Raw genomic sequence first — 27,537 nt, 5'->3', positions numbered from 1 at the left:
ATTGTAGGAACTAATGGAGGGTTATGGACCTTATTCTTGTTGGTGTGGATTTCAAACTCCAAGCATTCATCTACTAAATCAACATAAAAGGCAATGTACTCTTGCTACGAAGAGACAGTTTCCATGTCCGTATGAGTTTTGTGATATAAGGTGTACAAGAAAATCAAGCCTGAGAGAGCACATACAGATTAAACATTTGAATTTTAAGATAAAATGCCCTCTTTGTAACGGTGAATTTGTTCGGAAAAGTAATTTGAAAGATCATATGCGAAAAATTCACAATAGCTAACATAAAATGAAATTATTATGTTATAACTAGTGTAGAAAATCAAGGCTGAAAGAGCACAAAGATGTACAGCATTTGAATTTTAAGATAAAAGGTCCACATTGTAACTCGAAAGATCACTTCAGAAACATTGATAATACATGTACCTAATGTAAATGAAATTATAATGGGGATAGTGAACTGTTCGTAAGAGTTTTGATTTTCGCCAAGATAAAAGTTTTAATATCTATGGAATTAGGTTTATTATTGTTCATTTAAAGAATAGAAAAATTAATTTCTCCTTCTTCATTACCCTGTTGGTGTGGAAAAATAGGCAGCTAAACCAAATTTCGTTTCATTTTCAAAATTTCTCAAATTTGTGTGTAATACAAAATCGGGTAATCGATCGTAGATTGACAAAATTATAACAAAATGCTGTTTGATATTATGAGCTTCCCCAGAATATGTTGAAGTCATTTATATATAGATCTACCGGTACATGCATATAATTAATGATTTCTTACCAAAATAAACTATCTATTATATCTAAATCTTTTTTAGTTCTTTGTTTTGGGTTTGAATAACAGCGTGAGCTGAACAGAAGTTCCAAAATTTCCAAGCACGGTTCCCACTTGTCAGGGTAGTGTTGCCTTGTTGATTGTACTGGACAAAAATAAAATGACTTTCACTCGTGTATACATTGATGTTCACGTAAAAGAACCCTTGACAGTTGGAATTCAAGAAATTTGGGCGGAAATGCCTTCTAGCATTCTACGTCAGTCTCAAAACGACCACAGTATTGTGTTGACGAGACGTTAATCCCAATTTCATCCCTTTGTTATTTTTCTGTCCACGTGACAAGGAGTAGGGTCTCCTGTCCAACGTCGTGGGTTTTTCTGTGGGTCCTCTGGTTTCCTCCCACTGCTAAAGACCCCTACATGGAAGCGAATTATTGAAATAAAATGGAACCTTATGTTAGTCCCAAATTGACCTAGTTTGTGTCATGGACGTTAAACCCTATTTCTGTCTCTCTATTGCTGTCAAGAAATGTGACGTGTAATCACTTCATATTTTATATTTTAGGCAACCAAAAGAAGTTTACAATGTTCATGGTGCCGAAAAATATTCTCTACTTCATCCAACTTGGATCGTCATGTAAAAAGCATGCATCTGAAGGAAAGAGTCACATGCCCAGTGTGCGGACAAGTTTTTAACTGGAAAGGGAATTTGAAAGATCATTTCCGTAAATTCCATTTGCCCTTATTGCAATCACAGACAAATAAGGAATGAATCTATTGTGCCATCCAGCACCCTTCTCTGACACAAACTGATTTGTGATAAAAACAATAATACAAAATACAAACGAAAGCTGTTTTTTTCTTGTTTACTTTTAGGAGAGGAAGAAAAGTTTGAAGTGTTCGTGTTGCGGTAAATGTTTTGCAACAAACTCCAACTTGGTCCGGCATATTCGGGGAATTCATCTTAACTTACGATACGATTGTCATATTTGTGGAGGAAGTTTCAATCAGAAAGGCAATCTAAGACAACATCTTAAAAAATATCACCCAACTGAGCCAGAATGATTATCAAGTTGTCAATCTCGATGATACATTTTGAGGACAATATCCAATATTTTTATTGCACCATCCACTCTAAAAATTTACTTGGATTGATTATTAACATTTAATTAAGAAACCCAAATCAAAATATTCTGAGTAGACAACCTTGGATTCAATCAGATTAAAAAGAGACTCGTCCAACAATTTTACCCAACAGTTATATGTGGTTCCTACTTCAATATTAACTTAGATTTTGTGTAATTTTCAGTTTCTCATATCTTATAAAGTGATCTTTGGTCAAAATTTGCGATAACAAATGACTTGATATAATGTATGAAATTGTCACTTCATCTTTACTTGTGTTTTGTTTTAAAATCTACTGATATTAGTCTAGAAACAATTTTCTCAAAAGCATTTTATTGTTTGTTTGTAGGTCAGACAGAGAAGTTTTCAGTGCTTAGATTGTGGGAAAATATTTACTACAAAGTTTAACTTGGATCGTCATGTTGAAGGAATACATCTTCAGTTACGCTACAATTGTTCAATTTGTGGCCATAGTTTTTGTCAGAAAGGGCATTTGAAAAATCATCTCAAAATAAGTCATAAAATTGATTAGAATTCCATTCCCAAGTGTGCTTTTATTTATATTTGGCGAGTTCCTCTGGATTTCTTTTTTTAGCATGGTTTCCCCTTGTAATTAGTAAAGGGATGGAAAATCGAGGCCCTGTATACATGTAACGTTGACGTATATGTAAAAGACCCCTTTCCTTATGGAATTTGAACAGTAGGCAGCAAATGTCACTGCCCATGCAGAATTTCTCTCAAAACATTTGCCGTCTTCATTAGTCGATTGGTGCAAAAAAGTTGGATGTTAAACCCAATTTCATTTCTTTACACACAGTTACTGATTTTTCATTTGCAATCATGTAAGATTAAGTTAAATACTTCTAATAAATTTTTATACATTTCCTGAAAGCTTTTGTTTTTTGTTTTTAGGTAAGGAAGACATGTTTGAATATGAAGTTATTGACGTGCCCATACTGTGGAAAATTTTTCAATAAAATGTTTAATTTGAATCGTCATGTTAGAGCCCTTCATCTTTCTGTACGATATGAGTGTCCAGTTTGTAAAAACAGTTTTAGGCAGCAAGGATATCTGAGGGAACACTTAAGGAGATGCCATCCAAATACATCTGAGACTTTGTAGTGTATGGATTCATGGCTTCCGTAATAACGATGTGATATAAATATTTGCGAATTAGTTCGTTGACTATCTACTGGTGTATTCTCAACAAATTTCTTTTATTGTTTGTAGGTGCTGAGAAGTTTGAATTTCAAGTGCTCATATTGTGGAAAATATTTTACTACTAAATTTAACATGGACCGCCATGTTGAAGGAGTTCATCTTAATTTCCGATACAGTTGTCCTGTTTGCGGAACTAGCTTCAATCAAAAAGGCAACCTGAGAAAGCATTTTAAAAAAATTCACCCAATTTAATAATACATGGGCTTCGGGGTTTTTTTTAGTGGCCCTGGTAAATCGCAATACAAAATAAATAAAAATAAAACTTTTCTCGTTTGTTTCTAGGTAATGGGAAGAAATATGAAGTGCTCAGTTTGTGGAAAATTCTTTACTTCCAAATCTAATTTAGATCGTCATATTAGAGGAATTCATCTTAATTACAGCTATGATTGTCCAATCTGTGGACGCAAGTTTAATCAGAAGGGAAACCTAAAAGAACATTTTAAAAGGATTCACCATTTTGAAATAGACAAATCTTAGAAAGGGGATATTTATATACTAGTAGCACAGTTCAATTTTAATTTAAAGGCATCCTAAACAATAAGAAAGAACTCAGTACCGACAGGGCGAGGCTCTCCTTTCAATTGTAGCTATATTGTCATTCTTGACTTGACTGGAGAACTACCTGTCATTTAATTTACTAGCTATGAGATAAGAATTTAACCTAAATACACAATAAATACAGTTAGTTTATAGCTTTTATATGTCAAAATTTTACTTGGCAGTGAAATTTACCTGTTGGAGAACTTACCTGTCTGTCATTTTACTAGTCCATGTCAGTCAATTTACATGTAATAAAATTAAGATTCTAAGGAATTTAACCCGTAAAATCCCAAAAGAAATACAATTATACTTAGTTTTGTATGTCAAAATTAACCTGAAAACACAATACAGTTATATTTATAGTTTTTAGGTCTAAAAAATTTTGATGTAAAATCTCAGCTTTTGGGCATAATTTCTGCACAACACATACTTGTTTCTTTTGGGCTATACTATATACCGGAAAACACAGGAAAACAACCAGAAAACACCATGTGATACTGAATACCAGAAAACAGCAGAAAAACACTAAATACCGGAAAACACACTAAATACCGGAAACCACCCTAAATAGGTTACCCGGAGAAGGGCTATACTATAAACCGGAAACTAACCCTAACCCAGGCACACAGAGGACCAGGCTCCCAGTTACCTATTTAGGGTGCTAGTCTTCGGGTTACCTATTTAGGGTATTTTCAAGTATTTAGTGTGTTTTCCGGTATTCAGTATAAAATGGTGTTTTCCGGTGCTTTCCCGTTGTTTTCCGGTATATAGTATTGCCGTTTCTTTTTATCTGCAATAAACCACCTGTTGTTGTTGATGTTAAAATGTAATTTTAAGGTACTTGTGTAAAATAAAAGATCATTATTTTTGTTTATTTTGTCTGTTTTTAGGCTGAGAATTCAAACTTCACCTGTTCATTGTGTGGGAAAGCTTTCCAAAAATCTTTCGTTTTGTATCGTCATATACGTGGAGTTCATCTTAAGGTGACCGTCCAGTGTTCAATATGTGGTCGAGGTTTCTCACAGAAAAGCGATGTCACAAGACACAAGGCCCGAGTACATGGTGTACCACCTCAATGAAAATTACTGACTTTTAAGTACTTTGACCCGTTCATTTATATTTTCAGATCTATAATAAGAGCTTACAGGCTGCTGTTGTGATTTGCATTTTTTTGGGACATTGGGACAATCTCTAACTTTCATAGGACTTGCCATACCCTAAAAATGTGCTGAAATTGATTATTGAACATTTAAATAAGAAAACCAAATGTAAATGGTAGATAATACCCAGGCATGAATTTTATCGGATTAAAAAGAGGACTGTCAAAAGATTTTACCCATATTGAGAATATTTCAGTCCATCATACCCTTGTAAACAAAGAAATCGAACCATTTTTAGAATAATATTCCTTTTAGAGATACAATTTTCATAATCCATCAAATGATAATCAGGGGCTTAAACATAAAATATATGTACTAGTATTAAAATTTTGGCAAAAGTTTTGTGTTTGAATTCAAAGAACTTGTATGTGTGTGTGCGTGTGTGAAGAACATTAAAGTTTTTCAGCCAACCCCTGACAAGTGAAGGCTGAGTCAAAGAGTCCTGTGCTGTGAGCCCTGGAGTACCACCCCAACCCCCACCATTGTGCTTTTAAACAAATAGCTGAACAATGAGTATGAGAACTGATGAAGTTTTGATGTTTACCTTTCAATGTTGTATTTCCGAGAAAAGCTAGTAATGTTTACTCCACATAGATTTGTATGTTATTGTTACATTTGAAACCAGAATAAAAACAAATTATACATTCTTTGTATGTAGTTGAAATAGATCCTTGTAAAAGTTTAGATTTAAAAATTATGAACTTATTAAACACAAATATATTCATGAATTGGCCACAATAAATTGTGCTCGACATTAGCAAAGTTGACAAACAAAAGAAAAAATACAGCACACTCATAGAATATGAATCTGCTTAACCCTCTTGTTACTGGTAACTATGGTTACCAGCTTATGAGCAAAGTCACAATGGTTATAAGCTTACTGAGCATAGTCACTATGGCTACCAGCTTACTGAGCATGGTCACTATGGTCACCGGACTGAGCCTATTTCTACTTGCAGCTCTAGTTTTATAATAAAAATACACTTGGTAGTGTGTGATGACCGGGCTGCACTTTATAACAGTTCACAAAGCATTCTCAGACTTAAGTTGAGAATTTACTCAACTTTCAATCGCTGCTTATAAGAAATATCTTGGTTCCAGAAACACAAAACTTTGCACATAGTTTCTTATTGATGTATTTGATACATTGAAACAACAAAGGTTTTATAAAGGGTTATATATTAGTTAATATAATGTGAACAATTTTGAGTAAATTCTTAAGTCTGAGATTTTTTTGTGAGGGGGGAGCAGGTCTCCTTGTTTGCCGTAGTCGTTAATATTCTAGGCATAGAACCTGTCAGATCACCAGGGCCTCCTGTAATGTTCACTTCACTCCTTTCTGTCCTTTAGTCTCCCTGTTTGCTGTGGTCATTTATAGCCTAGGCCAGGTTACCAGGTCCCACAGAATATTAGTGTGATGACCAGGTAGCCAGACCTTGCGTAATGAAAGAGTTAATCAGATTTTAATATACAAAATATGAGATAAGATTCTAAGATTATCTATTTCTGTTTTTAGGCTGGTCTGAACTGCTGTCGTTTATGTGGGAAAACATTCCAAAATTCTTCTAACTTGCGTCGTCATGCAAAGGGAGTTCATCTTAAATTGACCGTCAAGTGTCCAATATGTGGCCGAGGTTTTTCACAGAGAGGTGACGAGAGAAGACACCGAGCTAAAATTCATGGTGTACAACCGCATTCTCATTTGTGATCAGTGAAATTGTAAAAAAGAATCAAAATGTATTGATGCATACATACTGGCTGTTAAAGACAAAAAGTGCCGTTGAAGTATTGTCTTTATGTGTAAAGATGAAATCCATCACCTTGTTTAATCCTTGACCGGCATTTAGTGATTGAACACATCAAAATAAATGTATGGATAAAGCACTGACTATTTAAAACTTATAGTATCGATTTACATCTTGTTTAGTCCAGGAGTTGTATAGACCGATTGAACACGTTAAGATATATTGATGTAAATGTATATATCACTGGCTGTTCAAGGCAAAGAGTGCTGATTTACATCTTGTTTAATCTTTGAGTTACTGGTATAGTTAGCGATTGAACACATTAATAATTATATTGATGCAAACAGCACTGGCTGTTTCACGACTAAAAGTGCCAATGTACATCTCAAAATTTAGTATATATTAAGCCATGTAGCAATTGACCACAATCACAAAGATCAATATATATATAATATACAGTCAACGGCCTATTATTATACATATGACACAAAATTTTCACAGGTCTTGATACTAGTTGACTCTGTATGGAAGCTAGAAAACATTTCAAATATTAGCATTTTTAGATTATTTGTATATATGTAAGAATGTTAAGTAAAAGGACTAGTGTTCAGTGTTCTTCTAAACTGCCTCAATTTATGGTGTTGGGCAGACAACACCAGATTGTGGTAGATGGCAGACAGCATGAAATCTAGATCCAGCCAGACTTATTGATCTAGATAAAAACTAGTGGCTTGTTACTATATAAATTACAGTCATGACTGGTGAATGGTAAATATCGTTGTTTTAAAGACAGTCTGGATTTGAGTTGACTACAAAGATAAAATTACTAAGAAGCCAAACATCTTTCTTGGAATACTTTGAATTGAGGAAGTATTTGTTTGTAAACTTCATTAAACCAGCTGATCATTATTTGCATCTTTGTGACAATATCTAATTTTTCAATGCTTTAACTACACAAAAATGACCAAACTATGTTAAACACCTTTCCATTCATTTAAACTGAAAGTTTAGGTCTTCATCTCTCAGTAGGATATAAAATTTGACATGCACTATGTGCTCCTTCCAGAGGACTTATTCATAAAAACATTAACTAATATATATGTTAGAAAGCAGCTTTTTCATTGGCTATGAGCTGAGATTTGTTCTAGGAATTGAAGTCTCAACCAATGAAAGTGCATTCTTAGAATTTGTTCCCAAACAATTTGTATATTACTGAAGTAATCTGATGGATCTTTTTCTTTCTTATAGATATATTACAGAGGAAAGATCTGTTCAATTTGTGGAAGTATGTTTGGAAATGCATCCAATTTGAGTCGCCATTTTAAATCTAAGCATCAGAATTATCGTGTCGAGTGTTCTATCTGTTTCACCACATTTACTCAAAAAGGACACCTGAAGAGACATTTACAAACTGTGCATAAACTGTCCTGAAGGGTTCACCTTTTTGTATTAGCGTCACTGATCTCACAGTATCTGATTTTTCAAATTTAGGTAAACATGCATTATGCAAGAGCTAAATCTGCCTATTGCAGGTCTTTCTTTAGGCCTGAAATGTTATCTAAATTATTAATTAGGCATTAATTAACTTATCCAGACCACAATCAACTCTCGATGCCATTGTTAACCTGTGATATTTAGTGGATTTGAATACATTTTGTGATTGATGATTTAACGTAAAAATGGATAATCGAGACTTTGTTTATTATCGTACTAACGTTAGTAATGACGATCGAGGCAAGCCTAAAATTGAACCGCTAATATCTTGATTCAGAGTGAAGCAATTTGACATAAATTTTCAGCATATTATGTTTCCATTATCTATTTCTTTTAACATTATAGCCAGAACTGTCAGCTCTTTATATCTAATCTTACCTAATGCCCCTTAAAGACAACAAAACCAAAATATCAAGCAGTAATTCATCTCGGATTCAATCGGATTGAAAAAGATTCATCAAAATATTTTACCCAACGTGTCAGTTGGCTTGTTTAAAGCGTCTGCATAAGTTACCAAATGTGAAATTTTCAATTCGTCAAATCTTTGTAGATATGGAATGAAATTGAACTATTTTTGGATGGATATTCCTTTTAGACATTTAACTTTCACCATATTTTAGTTTGCAAGGGATTCAGAATACCTCAAATGACAGTCAAGGGCTTTAATTTATGTCCAGATCTGACGATAATAGTGTTTTTCTGTAGTATAAAGTTATTGCTATCGTGTAGTGAAAAGAGAATTTTAAAGCGTAATTTAATTATTTAAACGAATATTATTTTGTACATTGTAGGCTGATGGCCAATTTTTTTGTCAACTTTGTGGCACACCATTTAAACAGCAGCGTAATTTAAGGCGCCATATTACCATACAACATCTGAATCAAAGAGTTTCTTGTTCAATCTGTGGAAAAAGTTTCACGAGAAGTTTTACTTTGAAAAATCATTTACTATCAAAGCATAATATTTCAGAGAGTGATTTCATGAGTAAATTTTAATGAAGATATTTTAAGTTAAAAATATCAACAGATAATCTTGCAGATCTAAAATGGCCCATCAAGAGATTTTAGTCAGCATTAACACTGGCTTGTTTATATTCTCTATAGAGAATGCAAAATATTGGGAAATTTGTAATTATTGTTCTCTTTTCATCACTTGCCCATTTAGGTTTTTTATTACAAAATAAAGTTGTTCTTAAACCTGTGCTCTGGTTATTGTTTTATATGTATCCTTGATTTAGTTTCCTTGAATCTGCTGTGGTACCTGTCATTAACAGATTACCTGGGAGGCCTAAGATTTAGTATAACAAGGTTACATTGCAACTTTACCTTTCCCCCAAAAAAGCCAAATTGGTTTGACTGCGGTATAGAATTTCTTTACATTAAAACACTACATACATGTAAACACTACATACATGTACACACCCTGCTTTTACAAGTACTTACAAGTATATGTAATAGTATTTGTCCGTAGATCCTGGATTCGTTAGGTAGTTTTCAGTTGAGAATAAATCTTATGACTACTGTTGATTGTAACTTTGATCAGTACTAACCATAAAGAAAGATTCTTGACCAAAAACTGCACCATAGAAAATGACAGACGTCTTCTTTGGATATTTGAAAAAATGGTTTCAATGGCTTTTAGTAATTAAACTGGAAACATTCTGTTCATTTCTGATCGCCTTTCGACAATGATTCTCTTATCTTCATTGAGAAAATGATGATAAAAACTAGTGAAATATCGCTCAATAATACACATTAATTATATTCCATAGAATTGTGTCCTGTGCCTATCTAAAAAGACATTTTGATAGACTTTACTAAAATTTCTGAACCTCTTCCTTTATTCCAGGAAGGACAAGATACAAGATTTCGGTGTACTATGTGCTCGAGGGGGTTTCAGTGGAAATCCTACCTAATAAGACATATGAAAGCTCAACATCTAAATTTTCGATATAAATGTGATTTGTGTGAAGCAACATTCACTCAGACAGGAAATCTGAACGTACACTATAGAACTATCCATGCGATTTCGTCACAGAGAAAATCTACAGAAAATGCTTATATGTAGAATGAGATAATAGTCTGTTATTCTTATAGAGCTATCGTGGCTCGGTGAGTATGGCACAATCTCACTAACCAGGAGGTCCCAGTTTCTATCTCGTTTTTGTCTGAGAAAGTTCCTTGGGATTTTCCAGATTGGTTTCTCTTTGTCAGTGGTGCCAGAATATGTGACAAGAAAAAGCTTCCGTCATTTAGATGGGAATGCGATAAACTGTGGCTTGCATATAACAGTTGACTCGTCATTTAGATGGGAATGTGATAAACTGTGGCTTGCATATAACAGTTGACTATGTTGTGTTATCCCAAAAGTTTGATGGAAACTGGCGTTATCATATTCAACATTTAACTTTACAAAAATCATATTTTCAATGACAGACTTTTTGAAGGGATTCACGGGTCAGGACTTCAGAAGCCCTCCATAAAGCCTTTAAAACACAGACACAAAGTAACAAGATACCCACACTTTTTTGCCATAAGATAGCTGGCATTGTACAGAAATAATGAAAAATGTCAACCTTTTGAGAAAACATTTGCATAATTCCTTAGCAAACACACTATTTTTTTAGTATTGTTCATTTTTACTTAATTTTCGTCAACATAGAGTTCAGGTTGAAAGCAACTATCTTCAGGAGCCGAGATTGAAATGCTGTTTTCTGCTTGTATTTCTAGGTTTGGACATGGGATTGTACAGACTGTGAGAAGAAATACAGGTGGAAAATTGATCTCAAGAGGCATATTGAATCCCAACATTATAATTATAGATTTAAATGTGAATTGTGTTCTTCGCTTTTTACTAGAAAAAGTTCCTTGAATATACATTATAAAAATATGCATTGTTTGGAAAAAATTCCGAGGAATCTGCAAAAACCAGACTATAAGTGAAGGTTATTAATTTTTCACATTCAAGATGGTGTTTTTACCTTGGACCATAGATCTATATATTTGTTCTTTATTGCTTGAAATGTCTGTGTGTATTGAGCGTTTTATCTACACACCTGGATTATGAGTTTCATATGTGTGGTGTGGTCCTCCTGCAATTACTATTAGGATTGAGAGAGAGAGAGATGGGGTTTATCATTCTTTATAAAACATGAATGTTTAATTCAGACCAAGTTTTAGCGTGTTAATAGATATTACAGACGATTTTTCCTGCCAAACAGTACATTAGAAAAAGACAGGAGTTCATTATACACCGTGATTTTGGCAATTTATTAACTTCGGTCTTATTCTCCCGAAATTATGATGTACTCTCTGTTCTGCAGGGACTATACTTTCTTAATATTTATGGGTTTTTTTCTTTTCTCCTGTTTAATTGTATGATCTAATTGTTATTTGGTTCTAATTGTTTTGTCTAATCACTTTAACCCAATTGAAGGAGATCAAGACATTTGTTTTGATGAATAATGCTTTGATAAACATGTAAAAATTACAATTAAAGAATATAAACAAGTGATTTTGTTGTTTTATTCTTTCCTCTCCTGATTGCTAAGACCACACCAATTTGAACTTTCGTTCTTTGGGAACTCATAATTCGGCTCCTTATTTCTTGGGGTAATAATAGTAATTAAAAACAGAACGTACTTGTTTGTACTTCTCAAAAGGTTTAAATTCTACATTTTTATGTTCAGAAATTTTAAACAAAATATTGTTCATAGGACTGAATGACTGACACAGACATCTATTTATGAAAACCCAGAAGAATGAGATATTAATTTGGTTAGGCCTAAATCATTTTCATGATCATATGTTGTCTGGTGCATGGGATAATCCCCATTGATTCCAGTGTCTTACTTTACCTGGGTTCCAATTTTCTTGAAAATTATTAGTTTAATTTTTTCATGTTATTTTATTTTAGGATTTTGTGCCCCCAGGAACAGAATATTTTGGTTGTGATCAGTGTGAGAAAAAGTTTTTGTGGAAAAGTGCACTAAATCGTCACATAAGAGAAGCCCATCTTAATTTTAAAGTGAAATGCCAAATCTGTGATAAATTCTTCAGCAGACAAGACTCACTGCGATCACATATCAGAAAAACACATTTAAAACAACAGTTTATGGGAGGCATGTCTAATCTTCAATAAAGACAAGCCTGGGAATAAGGCACCTGTTACAGACATTTTCAGGTGTAGATTCAGACCCCATTCCTCGGATGCTTGTCATGTTATAAAGTGCTAATTTGTCATTTAAAACAACTGTTTATCACAGGCATGTCTAATCTACAATAAAGACAAGCGTGTGAATGGGGCATCTGGGACACCACGCAGATTCAGACCCAATTTCTGTGATTTTAGTCATTCTATCAAGCACTGAAATTAAAACAGCAGCTTATCAGAGGTATATAAGGCATTGTGGTAATAAGGTGCCCAACATAAAGACATTGCCAAACCAAAGAATCTAGCCCATCTCCTTTCTTGGCAGTCATTTTATTTTTCTTTTATCTTGTATTGATATCTTTAATGCATGTCCAGCACAAACTTCAAAATGTCATGTACTAGTTTAATTTTGCCCGATTAAAACCAATAGATTCAGGATTCCAGGATTGAATAAAGACAATGACAGGTATAAAGGTACATGTAGGAAAAACCCTGTTGGTACACAAAAGATAAAAAAAACAAAGACAGACCTACAAATTAGACACACCAAATACATGGACATTGCCAGTATTAAACGACAACGGTATATATCAAATCAAGTGTTATAGTGATTCAACATATAAACAGAATTGTAGAAGGAGATAGACAAACGTGTGAAAATGCTAGTAATTTTTTACAAAGTAAATATCGGCTGTTTTAGAAATAAAATGAAATGGGGTTTAAGTCCTACTTTACTGCAAGCTGTTATAGAATAACTCCTATTACTTACACCTGTCCTATGTGTAATTCATTATTGATTAAATTTACTAAAACTGTCCAGTTGAAGTAGAAATATGATTACCAATTTGTGTAACTCATGTCCAATCCTTGTATAAAAACAGAATATATATTATGGCTGTTTCTAATTTTCTAAAAGATTTGTAACTCCTGCATTTAAATTAGTTGGCAACTGAAATAGTGTCTGTTTCCATTTAACAAAATAATCGATGACTGAACGAGGGATACTATTTTATTGAATGTGTTAAAAAATCTAAATTGATATGCACAGTTACCAACAAGTACCATATATTTAAAGGCTGGTTAATGAAATCAAAACACTTCAACTGAAATGGGCTTACTTCCACTTTAATAGTGCACAGGCTTACTTTAATAATATGTGATAAAAAGATACTTTATTTAGTTCAAAGACAAGAGTTTCATAGCCAAAATGTTACTTTGTAATAAACACTAAGTATTGTGTCTTGTGTATTTTCCAGTTCGATTACTAAATGCCATTGAAATAATTCATAAGAACCAATTTTGAAACCCAACTGATTTTGTGTCTATTTATAATTTTAGGTCTACGATGAATGTCCTTATTCTTGCTCGTGGTGCAGTAAAGTTTTTAGCTGGAAGGGGGCCTTACAAAGACATGTGAAAGGACTGCATCTTAACGTTCATCACACTTGTACATTTTGTAACAGGGAATTCACACGACTTGATAACTTAAAAAGTCATATTAGACGGATACATTTTAAGGAATTAAAAGATTCAAGTAATAACCAGTTCATATGATTTACAAGTTTTACCCTAAACACTATCATTTTGAAGGGAAGTGGGTGGTTGGCTAAATTTGCCTAAGAGTGTTCATAAAGACATCCAAAATATATTTAGTAACTGTAAAAAATAAAACCAGTCATTCATTATTAATGTATACAGTAGTTTGATGGATATAGCACAATCTGATTAGCCAAGAGGCCATTGATTCGATCCACTGGTTTCTACATGTCATTGATGCAGGACGGGAGGGTCTGGCAAAGAAATGCCTCCGGTCATTCGATATGATGAAAAACGAAACCCAATTTACACTTTGACAATTCAGTGAAGAGTAGGCAAAATTGTCTTTATTGCGCACTGTATGGCTAATGCTGTCTACATTAGCCCAGTTGGCGCAGAAAAATAGAACATTAAACCTCATTTCTCCTAAATTTATTTATTAATTTTACTGATACAAGAAGATTTATCACCAGCATTGATCTGTATCTATTTATAATTGTAGGTCAATGATGGTGGTCCATATTCTTGTTCTTGGTGTGGTAACTGTTTTAACTGGAAAGGTGACTTACAAAGACATGTGAAAGGACACCATCTCAATATGCATCACACCTGCATGTTTTGTAAACATGATTTCAGAAGACTGGATAATCTGAAAAGCCACATTCGGCGAATGCATTTAAAAGAATATCAGACCTGATTGATGAAGGAATTCTTATTTGTTAAATAACTAGCTCGGAAACAGCAATTTAAATTTCATTATCATGTTTTAACTTTGTGGCAAATGTGTATTTAAAATATTAGTAAAAACAAAGATGAACGATAATTTCTGCCAGATATGTTAGTGTTCTGAAGGAATTGTGATTGACAGTGTATGAGATATACTTGCAGTGTTCCCAAAATGTACCCTGTTCATCCTCATTTTGTCCAGTATCATTAAAATGTTTACTTTCTTACTGAAATATTTGTTTATTTTTCAATTGATAATTGGGTGAAATATTTCATTGTCGTGTACAATCGGAAGAAATGAAATGAAATCAGGTCTAATGTGCACTGACTGGGCTAATGAAGATGGGCATACACAATGCAGTGTGCTATGAGGTAATGTTGCCCCAGACAGCAGCACTATCCTACTCCTATTTCAAATTCCAACTGTCAAGGGCTCTTTAACATGCCTGCCAATGTGTACATAGGACCTCAGTTTTTCCACTCCATCCAAACAACTAGACACTCCATCCTGCGCCACTGGTTAGCAAGCCGCATCCTGCTCACTACAATCATTTTCTGTGGTAATTAGCATATACTTTCCATCAGTAATAAATGCGTCATTTTGTGTGGTAATCATAATACACTTTCAATCAGTAATAAACACATGTTTCTGTGTGGTAGTCATAATACACTTTCAATCAGTAATAGACATGTCGTTTTGTGTGTTAATCTTAATACACTTATGATCAGTAATGCACATGGTTTTGTGTGGTAATCAATACACTTTCAATCAGTAATAAACACATAGTTTTGAGTGGTAATCATAATATGCTTTCCATAATTAATAGAAATATGATTTTCTGTGGTGATCATAATATACTTTTCATTAGTAATATACACATGGTTTTGTGTAGTAATCATAATCAAATTTCCATCAGTAAAAGACACCCGGTTTTCTGTGGTACTTAGCATATACATTCCATCAGTAATAAACACATAATTTTCTGTGGTAATCATAATACACTTTCCATTAGTAATAGAAACATGGTTTTCTTTGATAATTAGCATATACATTTCCATCAGTAATGCACAAATATGTAGTAGCAGGTATGGATGGTTATAATAATACTTGCCATTGGTCGGCCATAGGATATGCAAATTGGGCCTTGATCTGTGTTTCTGATGTTATACGTTGCTGAGGGAATATGGTCTCCTTACTCTTAACGTCAAGCGTCCTACATTTGGTTGTTTCAGTGTACTGCTCATTGATCCCAAAATAGAATTAAAACCCATAAATCCACACACATTGCTTAGCAACAAGAAACTGATCTGCCTGTATCTGTTTATACTTTTAGGTCAGTGATGGCGGTCCTCATTCTTGTTGTTGGTGTGGTCAAGTTTTTACCTGGAAAGCGGCGTTACAGAGACACGTGAAAGGGCTTCATCTCAATGTTCGAATCCCCTGCACATTTTGTAAAAAAGATTTTACGCGATTGGATAATTTGAAAGATCATATCAAAAGAAAACACATTGTTGAATATTGTAACAGTGTAAATCTTCAATAATAACTAAAGACTGGAACTATCCTTGAAACTATTTATTACTGGAAAACATTTAACATCATATACGGAGAACAGCACGTCCGACAAGCAGAGTAACTGTCCTGGAAACGGGATGAAACCTAGAATCTTTTGTCAATGTACAAATCAGTATTTATAATAAAATGGTATCTTAGGAATTAACAATATACACCAAGGTTACCAATAACAATTAAAGAGGAGGGATTAAACTATACAAGACATTGCAATAAAATAAACAATAAGATAGTAATTAAACTCATTAATGTGTCAGCTGTCAACGATCAGTCATTAGATAAGTAGCTTAACGTCTAATTAACAACGCAGGATTAATAGAAACATAAGAAAAATAGAAATGTTTAAATGAAAGAATGAATAATGAACGAATGATATATTGAAAGAAGGAAATACCAACAAATCACAATATTATCACGATTATAATATAACAAATTAAGAGATTCTTTTCAGCCTGTTTGGAAATGAAATGGAGTTTAGCCTCCTAGTGTTCTTCACCAAAAAGGCAAATAAAGACCTATGCAGTGTGATAGAGGAAATTTTTACCGACAGATATCTATAATAGTCAAAATGAATAATATACCTAGGATTATTGTTGTGATCGTTATGATAACTGTTCAGTGCTCTAGTCAAAATGAATAATATACTTAGGATTATTGTTGTGATCATTGCGATAACTGTTCAGTGCTCTAGTCAAAATGAATAACATATCGGGACCATTGTTACAATCTTTATAGCTGTTCAGGATTATATAGGCAAAATGAATAAAATAACTGGGACTAATGTTATAAACTTTACGATAAATGTTTTTATATCTTTGGTTAAGATTAAAATAATATTAACTGTACAGAGGCATTTCGGCCTGCTCTTCTTCAATTCTTTTACATGCCCGCCAATGTGTACTCAAGTGAAGCTCAGTTTGACTTGGCACACTTTCCTTATTACATAATCGTTACATACTTGGTAACTTGTCGTTTTAAATTTCCGTAGACTCACAAATTGTTTTGTTTATTTTTTAGGCAGCAATTGATGATGGCCTTGTTTGTAAATACTGCTGGAAAGTTTTCACTCAGAAAGGAAATTTAGCTCGTCACATCAGGGGAATGCATTTGAAAATCCGAATAGATTGTCCTTTTTGTACTCGAACATTTTCTCAAAAGGGTCACCTCAAAGATCATGTCAAAATGTACCACATGGAGTAAAGTGTATGAGGAAGTAAATAAATAACATGAATTAGAAAATAGATGAAACCGGGGTTGAAAATTAAAAAAAAGCAATGAAAACAAGAAAAAAACAATGAAACTGGGAATTAAATTAATAAGAAAAAAACAATGAAACAGGGAATGGAATGGTATTCATAAGCCATCAGTACGTTACATTAATCACATCGCATGCTGACTTTATTATTCAAATGAAATAAACTTGAACTGTATGTTAGTCCTAAAATGACCTAGTTTGTGTCGAATGGACATTAAACCCCATTTCTCTCTTTCCCAGTAGATAGTGTTTTTTATGAACATTGCATGCAGTTTAAGTTTACATCTAGGTGGAATTCCTTTTCATAGACTATTCACGATTATTCCAAACTTATTTCTTACTTTATATTTTAATCTGCTATTTAACTTTTCTTTGTTTATTTTATTTATAGACTGTATTTTATTTTTTTGTAGGGTCATGTTGATAATTTTCCATGTGACTACTGTGGCCGAGTATTTAGTCAAAAAGGAAATTTAAAACGTCATGTAGAAGGAACTCACTACAAGATTCGAAACAAATGTCCTTATTGTGAAAAAAGTTTCACTCGTAAAAGCAACTTGAAAGAACATCTATTACAGTTTCATATCCACAATATGTAGACATTTGATAATGATCCTGGGTTAGATCCTGGTGTTGGCTAAGAAAGTTCCTCGGAATTGTCAGCATGGTTTTCCCCCTTGTTAGTGGTGCAAGACAGAGGGCCAGACAATGAACATTGTGTGGTTATTGGATGGCTATGAAGTATTTGAGGTCCTGTGTATATGTTGGCATGCACATAAAATTTCCCTCATAGCAAACTGCATTATACCTGTTTTGATTAGCCCAGTTGGTGCAGAAAAGAATGATTTAAGGCAAATTTCAAGCTTCTGATTTTTAATATTCTTTATTATTTTTTTATAATGGTTAGTTATTTAACACAAAAGTTTGGATAGCTTTATGCGGTGAAGTCCATAACTTTTGAATCATTTTCTTGAATTAGTATTAAATATCTTTATGTTTGTGTAATCTCGCTTAACTATTGCTGGATTTTATCGTCAACCAATAGTAACAAGCGCAGTAAATAGACTACCATAACTAATAGCAAATCGTCATAACATGCACCTAAATCATCCGTAATTTTTGAAAAGCCTATACTAGAAATACAGTAAACTGGTGACCAAAAGCAAAATGGTCAGAATCTTTCTACATACACTTAACGTCACTTATGGAATACTTGTCAATTTATTTGTATTTTATTTCATTGTAGGGTAATGTTGATTATTCATGCGACTACTGTGGCCGACTGTTTAGTCAAAGAGGAAACTTAAAACGTCACATTGATGGAACTCATTTAAAGATTCGTATCAGGTGTCCATTATGTAATAAAACATTTACACAGAAAGGAAACTTAAAGGAACATCTTAAGTATTATCATCTTAACAGAAAATAGAAAATTAAATCATTTTGAAGCAAATGAAATGAATTTATCATCTGTTGTTTCTGCACAAAGGTTTGCAATGCGCAACTATGGCCTGCTCGATTTCAAACCGTCGGGCAATGTCTAATGTGCTGCCAGTGGTATTAACGAGACCTTTGGTGGGTTTTTTTACCTTTCCTGCACCACTGACAAGGAAAGACCAGACTGGTTCTTGGATCTCCTGCTTAGTGAGCCAGTGCCATACTAACAGAGCCATAGTGGCTCCCAACTTTTAAGATATTGTGTTTAGATTCCTGTTGTATTTTGAGGTTTTATGTTTGTATGTTGAAGGTTTGTTTTTGTGGAGAATTAGAGTTTAATTTTTATCACATTTTAATTATTACTATATTGTTTTGTTTTACAGTTATTCTAATCCATAACTAATCCGTATCTTTTAATATTTATAAAGTAGTTAATCTAATGTTTCCCCTAGTGAATTTAAAAAGTCTATTTTGTTATGATGAAAAAATGGATATGGTGAGATATATATGTCCACTACACACGTTTCTTTATGAATATTAAAATATATATATAGGGAAATCGTTTAATATTTTGTTACAAATGATGATTATAATTATCTATGAAATAAATATAATTTTCAAATTTTACATGATTTATAATTCTTAACTCTCGAGATCGACAACATTTTTGATTTTGGTCAAATCAATATAATTTTTAATTCATTGGGGTCTTTAAAGACAAATAGCTACTCAAAGTCTGGTGAACTATGATTTGTTTAAAGGAAGCAGGATTGGTAATGAAATGGGTTTAATGTCCTACTGTTCTTCAGAAACAATCTGATGAACATAGAATTCAAATTAATGCGATCTCATGTATTCATTTATCAAGAAGTATTCAGAAGTCTATTACCCATTATAGCATAACCAAGGTCTGGATGATCTATGATTACTGATACAGGGAAAAATGATTTGTCTCAACACTATTCTCGAAGGGGAGAACTATATGTCACAGTCAACTCACATGTTATTGCTTTTCTTGATAGGTCAGATAAAATGTTATTGTTCCATTACACCATGGAAAGCATACGACATTTACCCACAGTTAAAACAAAAGTTGATCAATCTATAAGATCAGATAAGATTTTTTATTATTGCATTGGACAGCATACAACATTTACAAACAGTTTAAACAAAAGTTTGATTACACAAGCAGTTGCCATCCTAGTACTTGCATTGATAGATACGCCCACATTATGCAAGATATGGACAAAGAGCAAACTTTTTAAAAAGCTATTTTTTGTACAATCGGGGGCCATAATCCAGGAAGTTACGGTCCAATACTCGCAAGTATCGATAGGAATCCAGCTCTTTGGGATATAAACATATATTTTAACTTTCATCAAAATTAGATACAAATTGTGATCTCTTGCAGTGTCCACAATCTTGGTATTACATACTTTTACACTATTTGCTTATAACAAACGATTATAAGAGGATGATCATTGATCCCTGTACTGTGCTATATATGGCAGGTTGGTGGTCATAAACATGTAACATCAAAAATTATTAAGAGTAATAACAGGGAATTAACTGAACAGAATTAATTACAACTGTCAGCATTATTGTAATAAAAATTACAAGGAAGATGGTTAACACACAACCCTGTATGTTGTTGACACTAATGTCTAACCTAGTGAGCCTACTAACAATAAAATATCCAAGTTTGCTCCCAGTAAAATGTTCTATTACCAGTGAGGAACCGGGAAATAAAACACCTGTCACAGACAATGTCAGGTAGTATCTGAATTCTGGATTTTGTGCGGGACATGTTTTAAAAGTGTCAATAAAAACATAAAAAATAGAGAAATCTGTATTGGACATAATTATATATCCTGCGATTATTATGTCATCTACAAAAGTATGACCTGTATATGTTACGAAACATTGTTTTTAAACATGCATTATGCAAGAGCCAAATCTGCCTATTGCAGGTCTTTCTTTAGGCCTGAAATGTTATCTAAAACCTAAATTATTAATTAGATGTTAATCAACTTGCCAAGACCATAATCAACTCTCGATGCCATCTTATGTGTTGGATTTTTACTGGATTTGAATCCGATCTACTGCTCAACGCTCATTGATGATTAAATCTAAAAATGGATAATCGAGACTTTGTTTTTAGTAATGGTGATCGAGGCGAGGCTTAGAATTCAAAAATTAAATATCTCGGTTTAGAGTGGAGCAATTTGACTGAAATTTTCTACATATTCTATTTATGATATCTATTTTTTAACTATTATAGCGAGAACAGTCAACTCTTTATCTAATCTCCCACAATGCCTCTTTAAATAACAAAGAAGTAGTTTTATCCATACCTTGTGTTTTTTTGTTGTGGATTATTATGTCATCTACAAAAGTCTTACAATTTTAAGGCTCACAAATCTTCCTATCTGTGTTTTAGGTAATTAACCTGACAGGAGAATATAAATGTCCGTTATGTGCAGTTGAGTTTGCTACGAAGGGGAATCTCCACCGCCATATCAAAGGAAGTCACCAGTGTGTCCGACTGAATTGTCCAGTGGAATCGTGCCCAAGTGTTTTTGCTCAGAAATCTAATCTCAGAAGACATCTTCGAACAGTCCACCATATCTCATAATTATGTGCAAGGACTTGTGTCACCTTTCCAAACGAAAATAAAACAAATTGTTTATCTTAAGTTAATAAAACTCAATGTATATATTATTGAACATATTTCTTTTGACAGTTGAAATCTTGTTTAAAGATGCACTATGCAAGAGCTAAATCTGCCAACAGCAAGTCTTTTTTTGGCTTCAAATGTTATATAGATTATTATTGGGCATTTATTCACATGAAAAGTCCATAATCAACTCTCTAGACCATTGGATGGCTGTGGTATTGAATGGATTGGAACATTAACACCATTTAATAATTTAACTTAAAAATAGATAATCAAGACTTTGTTTATTATCACAGCAATGGTGATGACAACCGAGACTCTCTTGTCAATACTTCAAACACCCATAACTTTGTTTATGATAAAGTAAATTGAATGCAATTGCAGCAAGAACGGCAGTTCTTTTTCTAAATCTTATATAATGCATTTGTCAAATTTAGGGCTGTTTGGAACATGCTAGTGTCTGTTTTATAGCCTATCTTAGTTATGATTGACACTAGTTGAACACTATGAATATGATTATAGCATTGAAAACCGCATTGAAATCATGTTGGGTTTTTTCCATTTGAGAGGTTAACCAGGAACCCTAAACCCATGACACAAAGCGTGTCGTTGCATCCCTTTCACATCTTCCCCGTTACTTTAAACATCACATACATCAAAATTAACTCTGATTAACACATACAAAGTAATCACCCAATATTTGTCGTCTTCTATTTAAGGAAATAAGCTTTAATGGCTGTCAAATTGATCAACATATTTAATCTGTGTTTTAGGATTTGATATGTCCATGGTGCGGGCGTCAGTTCACTAGAAGAAGCAGCTGTCAAAGACACATTAGGGGAACTCATCAGAATCTCAGGATCAAGTGTCCAGTCGATGGATGTGAAAAACATTTTGCACAAACGGGAAATCTAAGACGTCACTATCGTACTGCTCATCAAAAATAGATACAAGTTTCTAAATAAGTTAAATCACTTGGACTATTTTAAATAACTTGGTGTTAATGTTATTGTCTCATAAAAAAACATTGGGTGTTTTAAAGAAAAATAGTGCTCCTGCACGCAATATGACCATCTTAAGTACCGGTGATTTTTTTAAACAACAGGTTTCTTTGATTAAAAGGATTTATTCCACCACATGCTTTAACCTATCCTAATATAAATGATTCATTTTCCTTAGGACAAATCAAATTAATTTTCCATTCTTCAGGGTCAGGATCAATTAACAGTTTTTTAGGAAATGAAAACTGAGAATCATATAAACTTTCGAGAAGAACATACAAGTACTTTGTGTTTTCAAAACTATATTTTCCCAAGGAAATAAGAAGCAAAATATTAATAATTTAAATTAGTATAGCCTTACATAAAAATTGTTGCTTTGTTTTGTTTTCTGTTGTAAGATCCTTGCCTCAACATTTGGCTCTTTTGGCAGTTTTCTGGTAAATGGCATTAACAATACCTAAACCTCTGTTTTTCAGGATGAACATGGTTCTGAAAAGACAGGCTTTTTTTGTCCAAGTTGTGGCAAGCATTTTACACAGAAAGGAAGTTTAAATCGTCATATTCAAGTGTCACATCTTCAGATGCGAATAAAATGTCCTGTTTGTCATAGAATCTTCACACTTAAAGGCAATTTAAAGAGACATATTGAAGTTGTACATGGAATTAGGACAAATTTGACTCAGTGATGTTAATTTATATTGAATACATGTAGTGTTTCCTTTAAGATGAGGCAGTAATTTATGGAGTTGTACATAGTATTAATGCAATGCCACATAGTCCCACACTGTGATGTAATATTAAATACATAAGAGTGTTTCTTTTAAGAAAATAATGCATAATTTGACATTCTTTAAGGTAATACCCCATATTTCGACTATCTTTAAGGTAATACCATATAATTTGACTTTCTTTAAGGCAATACCACATAATACAACTTAATTTTAAGGCAATGTTACATACAACATAATTTAACTGTCTTTAAAATAATACCACATAATTCGACTTTCTTTAAGGTAATGCTACATAATTCGACTTTCTTTAAGGTAATACCACATAATTTGAATCTGGATATTAATTCAAATTGAATTTGCATTTAGTCGAGAGTCGTGGTTTGGATCCCAGACTTGTGGTGTATAGGTTTCCCCCCTACTAACAAAGGAATTATTGAAATAAAGACCTAGTGTGTGTGTGGAGTACTCTCTCTCTCTCTCTCTCAATCACTCACTAATTATATCTTACATTTCTGTTGTAAATTACAATGAAGTCTTGTTTATGAGTGTTAGGATGGTTATTTTTTTGATGATTTCACACACATAATCTTCATGATAGATTTTGAGTGAGGTTTAGGGTAGATATATTTTTTAATCACTTTTATGCAATCAGGATAATTGAATTCTATTGTTATTATTTTTTACTGTATTTGATTTCGTCTCTGTTATAGGAAAAACAAAGAGTTGGTTTGATGTGCAAGTGGTGTGGCAAGACATTTACACAAAGTGGAAGTTTGACTAGGCATGTCAATGGAATACATAAAATGATCCGCCTTAGTTGTCCCATGTGCTCGAAAGTTTTTTCACAGAAAGGCAATCTGATTAGCCATTTGCGGGGTGTTCATAAAGTCCAAAATACTTTTGAATAGAATAAATTTGTAGATTGTTCATAAAAGTCCACAATACTTTTGAATAGAATAAATTTATGTGAATTTATGTTGTATTGGTAGTTTTCGGCGCATATTATTTACGTTTTGGGGAATATTGGTGAGTTTCTTGGGTGAACGTAAAATTCCATTTCCCTGGCTTTTCGATGATTTCTAGTAAGATGATATCTGGATAATGTTCAGCACTGTTTTATTTGTTTAAAAAGTAGTCGGTACCGTATCATTTGTGCACTTGTCTTGGATTTTGGTCAGTTTCTCGAGTGAACATTGAACTCCATTTCTCTCTTGGAGAATTTCTAGAAAAGATAATAACAGGGCAGTTCAATAACACAAAAACATTTAATTGTGAACATTTTATAAACTTCATTAAGCATTATTAATGTTGATTGATAAATATCATATTAAGGTTGTTTTGTTTCTTTTTTAGGGAGGGTCGATTGGTAAAGACTTTGTTTGTTCTTGGTGTCATAGATCATTTACTCAGAGAGGAAGTCTGACACGTCACATGCAGGGGGTTCATCTTAATATTCGCTTACAGTGCCCATTATGCGATAAAAAGTTCACACAAAAGGGGCATATGATCGATCACATTAAACGTTACCATAAACATCAAATACCCTGAAAGTGTTTAGTCTTTTGGAAGAGAAATGCGTAAAATCAATTATAATATTGGTAAAACATTTGTATCAAGCCAAAAAGTCTATAAACTTACTAATCTGAAGTAATCAAAATACTGGTACGAGCATATATCAAAAATTATACAGGCAGATTATGCAAGAGCTAAATTTGCCTATTGCAGGTCTTTCTTTATGTCTTAAATGTTATATAAATTATTAATTAGACATTAATTAACTTACCGAGAACATAATCAACTCTCAATGCCATCGTACAGTCTAGATTTTGAACCGTTTTAAATCTGATCTGCAGTTCAACGGAGGTTGATGATAAAAAAAAAGTCTTGATTATCCATTTTTACGGTTTTAACCGTAAAAAAGGATAATCAGGACTTTGTTTATTAATGTAACAACAGTTGCAATGATAATCGAGGCTAGACTAAATTGTATCGCGGATATCTCGTCTCAGAGTGAAGTACCCCATTTCATTTCATTTCATCTCAGAGTGAAGTAAAATTACTGAAATTTCAACATATACCCTTTACATTTTATATTCTTCAACTATTATAGCGAGAACAGTCAACTCATTATCTGATCTTCCATAATGCAGCTTTAACTGACTGGCGAGATTTTGAAGTAACAGTCCTGCATATAGTAATTAGCATTATTGCAGTCTAATCATCTGGAATTGTATAAATCTTTGTTATTAATCATTGCCTGTTGTCTTGGTGACTTGATTCTTTTGTAGTTGATGGTTTTAAGTGAAAAATTTCTGATTTTTTATTTTAGTGATTGTTTAAATTCATCAGAATATTGGCCGCATTTTCCGCCCTTTAGAACCTATTTTTTAGAAATTAGTCAGTTGTGAAAAAATCCTTACTGATTGTTTATTTTAGTGATTGTTTGAAATAAAAAGAATATTGGGCCCATTTTCTGCCATATTACAATCTTTTTATTAGAAATGAGTAATTATGTACAATAATTGATTTATCTTCTATGTTTATTTGTAGGGGAAACAGGTTTGCTCCTGGTGTGGAAAAACTTTTACTCAGACTGGCAGTTTGACTCGACATGTTCATGGAGTTCATCTGAAACGTCGTCATGTTTGTCCCGTGTGTCCGAAAACGTTTTCTCGCATATCCACTTTACGTGATCACATTAAGCATGTGCATAATGTTCCAACACTGAAGTCAAACTGGTTAGGCTAGCATAAAGATTAAAGATACATTATGTAAGATTTAGATAAAAAGCTGGCCATTCTTACTATAATAATTCGAAAATAGATAATGCAAAATGAATTTATTCAAATTGCTCAATTGCGAGCGAAGGTATTAGCTTTTGAATGTTTGACAAGATATGTGCATTAATTGCAACCACCGCACTGGTTGTTCGTAGATTAGCCTCGCTTCACCATTTTTAGATTAAATCAAAATATGGCTGAACTGTTATAACCTACTTAATATCGGAGATATCCAATGATATTGAGAGTTGATGATGGTCTTGTCATGTTAATATAAATCTAACTAATAGTTTATATAACATTCCAGGCCTTAAGAAAGACCTGCAATAGGCAGATTTAGCTCTTGCATAATGTATGTTTAGCTATGATATTTGAATGCAATGGTGGGGCAAATAAATTAGATAAAAAAAAAATTAGCTGGCTATCGCGCCTTTTTCGACCTATCTTTGTCAACAGAACAATTCTGCTTGAAATTCCTGGCTTCATGTAGCTTAGCTTATTTGAATATCATTCATTATATTTTGTGGAAGTTTGAGGTGTCATGTAGGAAATGACCTTTAATAGTGATTGTCAGAATGATTAAGTGGTTTTAATTGTATGTGTGAAGGCTAGGCTGTTTTGACTAAGAAATGCAGTGGTTTCTATATGACTATGAAAATGAAAGTTATCACAAATAAAAGTATATGGTTATACAAACCAAAATGTTTACAACCCTTCAGGTCAACAATCTATAGAACTGAAATTTTTCATATTGAGAAATAACTTAACTGTAATCAAATTGATCATTATATATGTGGGAATCTGTCAATTTCTCTAATATTGTTTATATTTTATGAACCAGTTAAACTGTATTATCTACTTTTTAATCTTTTATCCATTCTCCACAAGTCTTGTATTTTTTATCTTCAGAATTAAAACTATTGTTAAACGAAATATATGTTTATTTCTTACTTTTGAATTATTTGGAAGGAGAGACTGTATTCGGTGGGAAGTCCAAGGATCAGTCCACAGAGGTTGAATATAAAATTAAAATCTTCAAAATGTCCAAAATGTTGTACATTTCAGTATTCATTTGACAGGAAAAATGGGCATTAATGGGGAATTAATGCTATAGAGAGGGTGGTGGGACATGAAAAATGGGGAATTAAAGCTTTGGAAAGGGTGATGGGATGTGAAGAATGGGCATTAATGGGGAATTAAAGCTGTGGAGAGCGTTGTGGGACATGAAAAGTGAGCATTAATACGGAATTAAAGCTTTGGAGAGGGTAGTGGGACATGAAAAATAAGCATTAGTGCGGAACAAGTGCTTTAGAGTTGGCGGTGGGACATGAAAAATCGACATTATGGGGAATTAATGAGATTAAGAGGGTGGTTGGACACACTGATGGAGTGGTAGTATATTGGCCTTTATACCAAATTGTCCTAGGTTCAGATCTCGCGTCATGGCACCGAAGTCTTTCATATAGGACGAAGAATCAAGGTCCACTAGTTCAAAAGGGTGTTTTAAAATGGCAGTATGAACACAAACATCTACCCATCCCTATACAACTTGACAATGTTAAAAAAAACAATTAACTAATTTCATTTATATATTTTGTAGG

General features: G+C 33.1%; 1 protein-coding gene across 49 annotated transcripts in view; it reads left to right on the top strand.

The window, feature by feature from the left end:
• LOC126815661 (zinc finger and BTB domain-containing protein 17) overlaps positions 1-27,537 on the top strand; it is an 84,290-nt gene that overhangs the window by 14,262 nt on the left and 42,491 nt on the right. For 2 of the 49 annotated variants that reach the window (XM_050541461.1, XM_050541463.1), the window contains one exon: positions 8-1,342. The exons of 22 other annotated variants lie outside the window; for them this stretch is intronic. In XM_050541461.1, the coding sequence (XP_050397418.1) occupies positions 8-289 (282 nt within the window). In that variant the 3' untranslated portion in view covers positions 290-1,342. 25 more of the 49 variants (XR_008787465.1, XR_008787464.1, XR_007678029.1 and 22 more) reach the window with 25 other exon arrangements.

The sequence above is a fragment of the Patella vulgata genome, chromosome 3 (genome assembly GCF_932274485.2).
Source record: "Patella vulgata chromosome 3, xgPatVulg1.2, whole genome shotgun sequence".
Taxonomy (NCBI): Eukaryota; Metazoa; Mollusca; class Gastropoda; family Patellidae; genus Patella; species Patella vulgata.
Note: the sequence above shows the minus strand (reverse complement) of the source record. Positions and strands in the feature narration are given on the sequence as shown.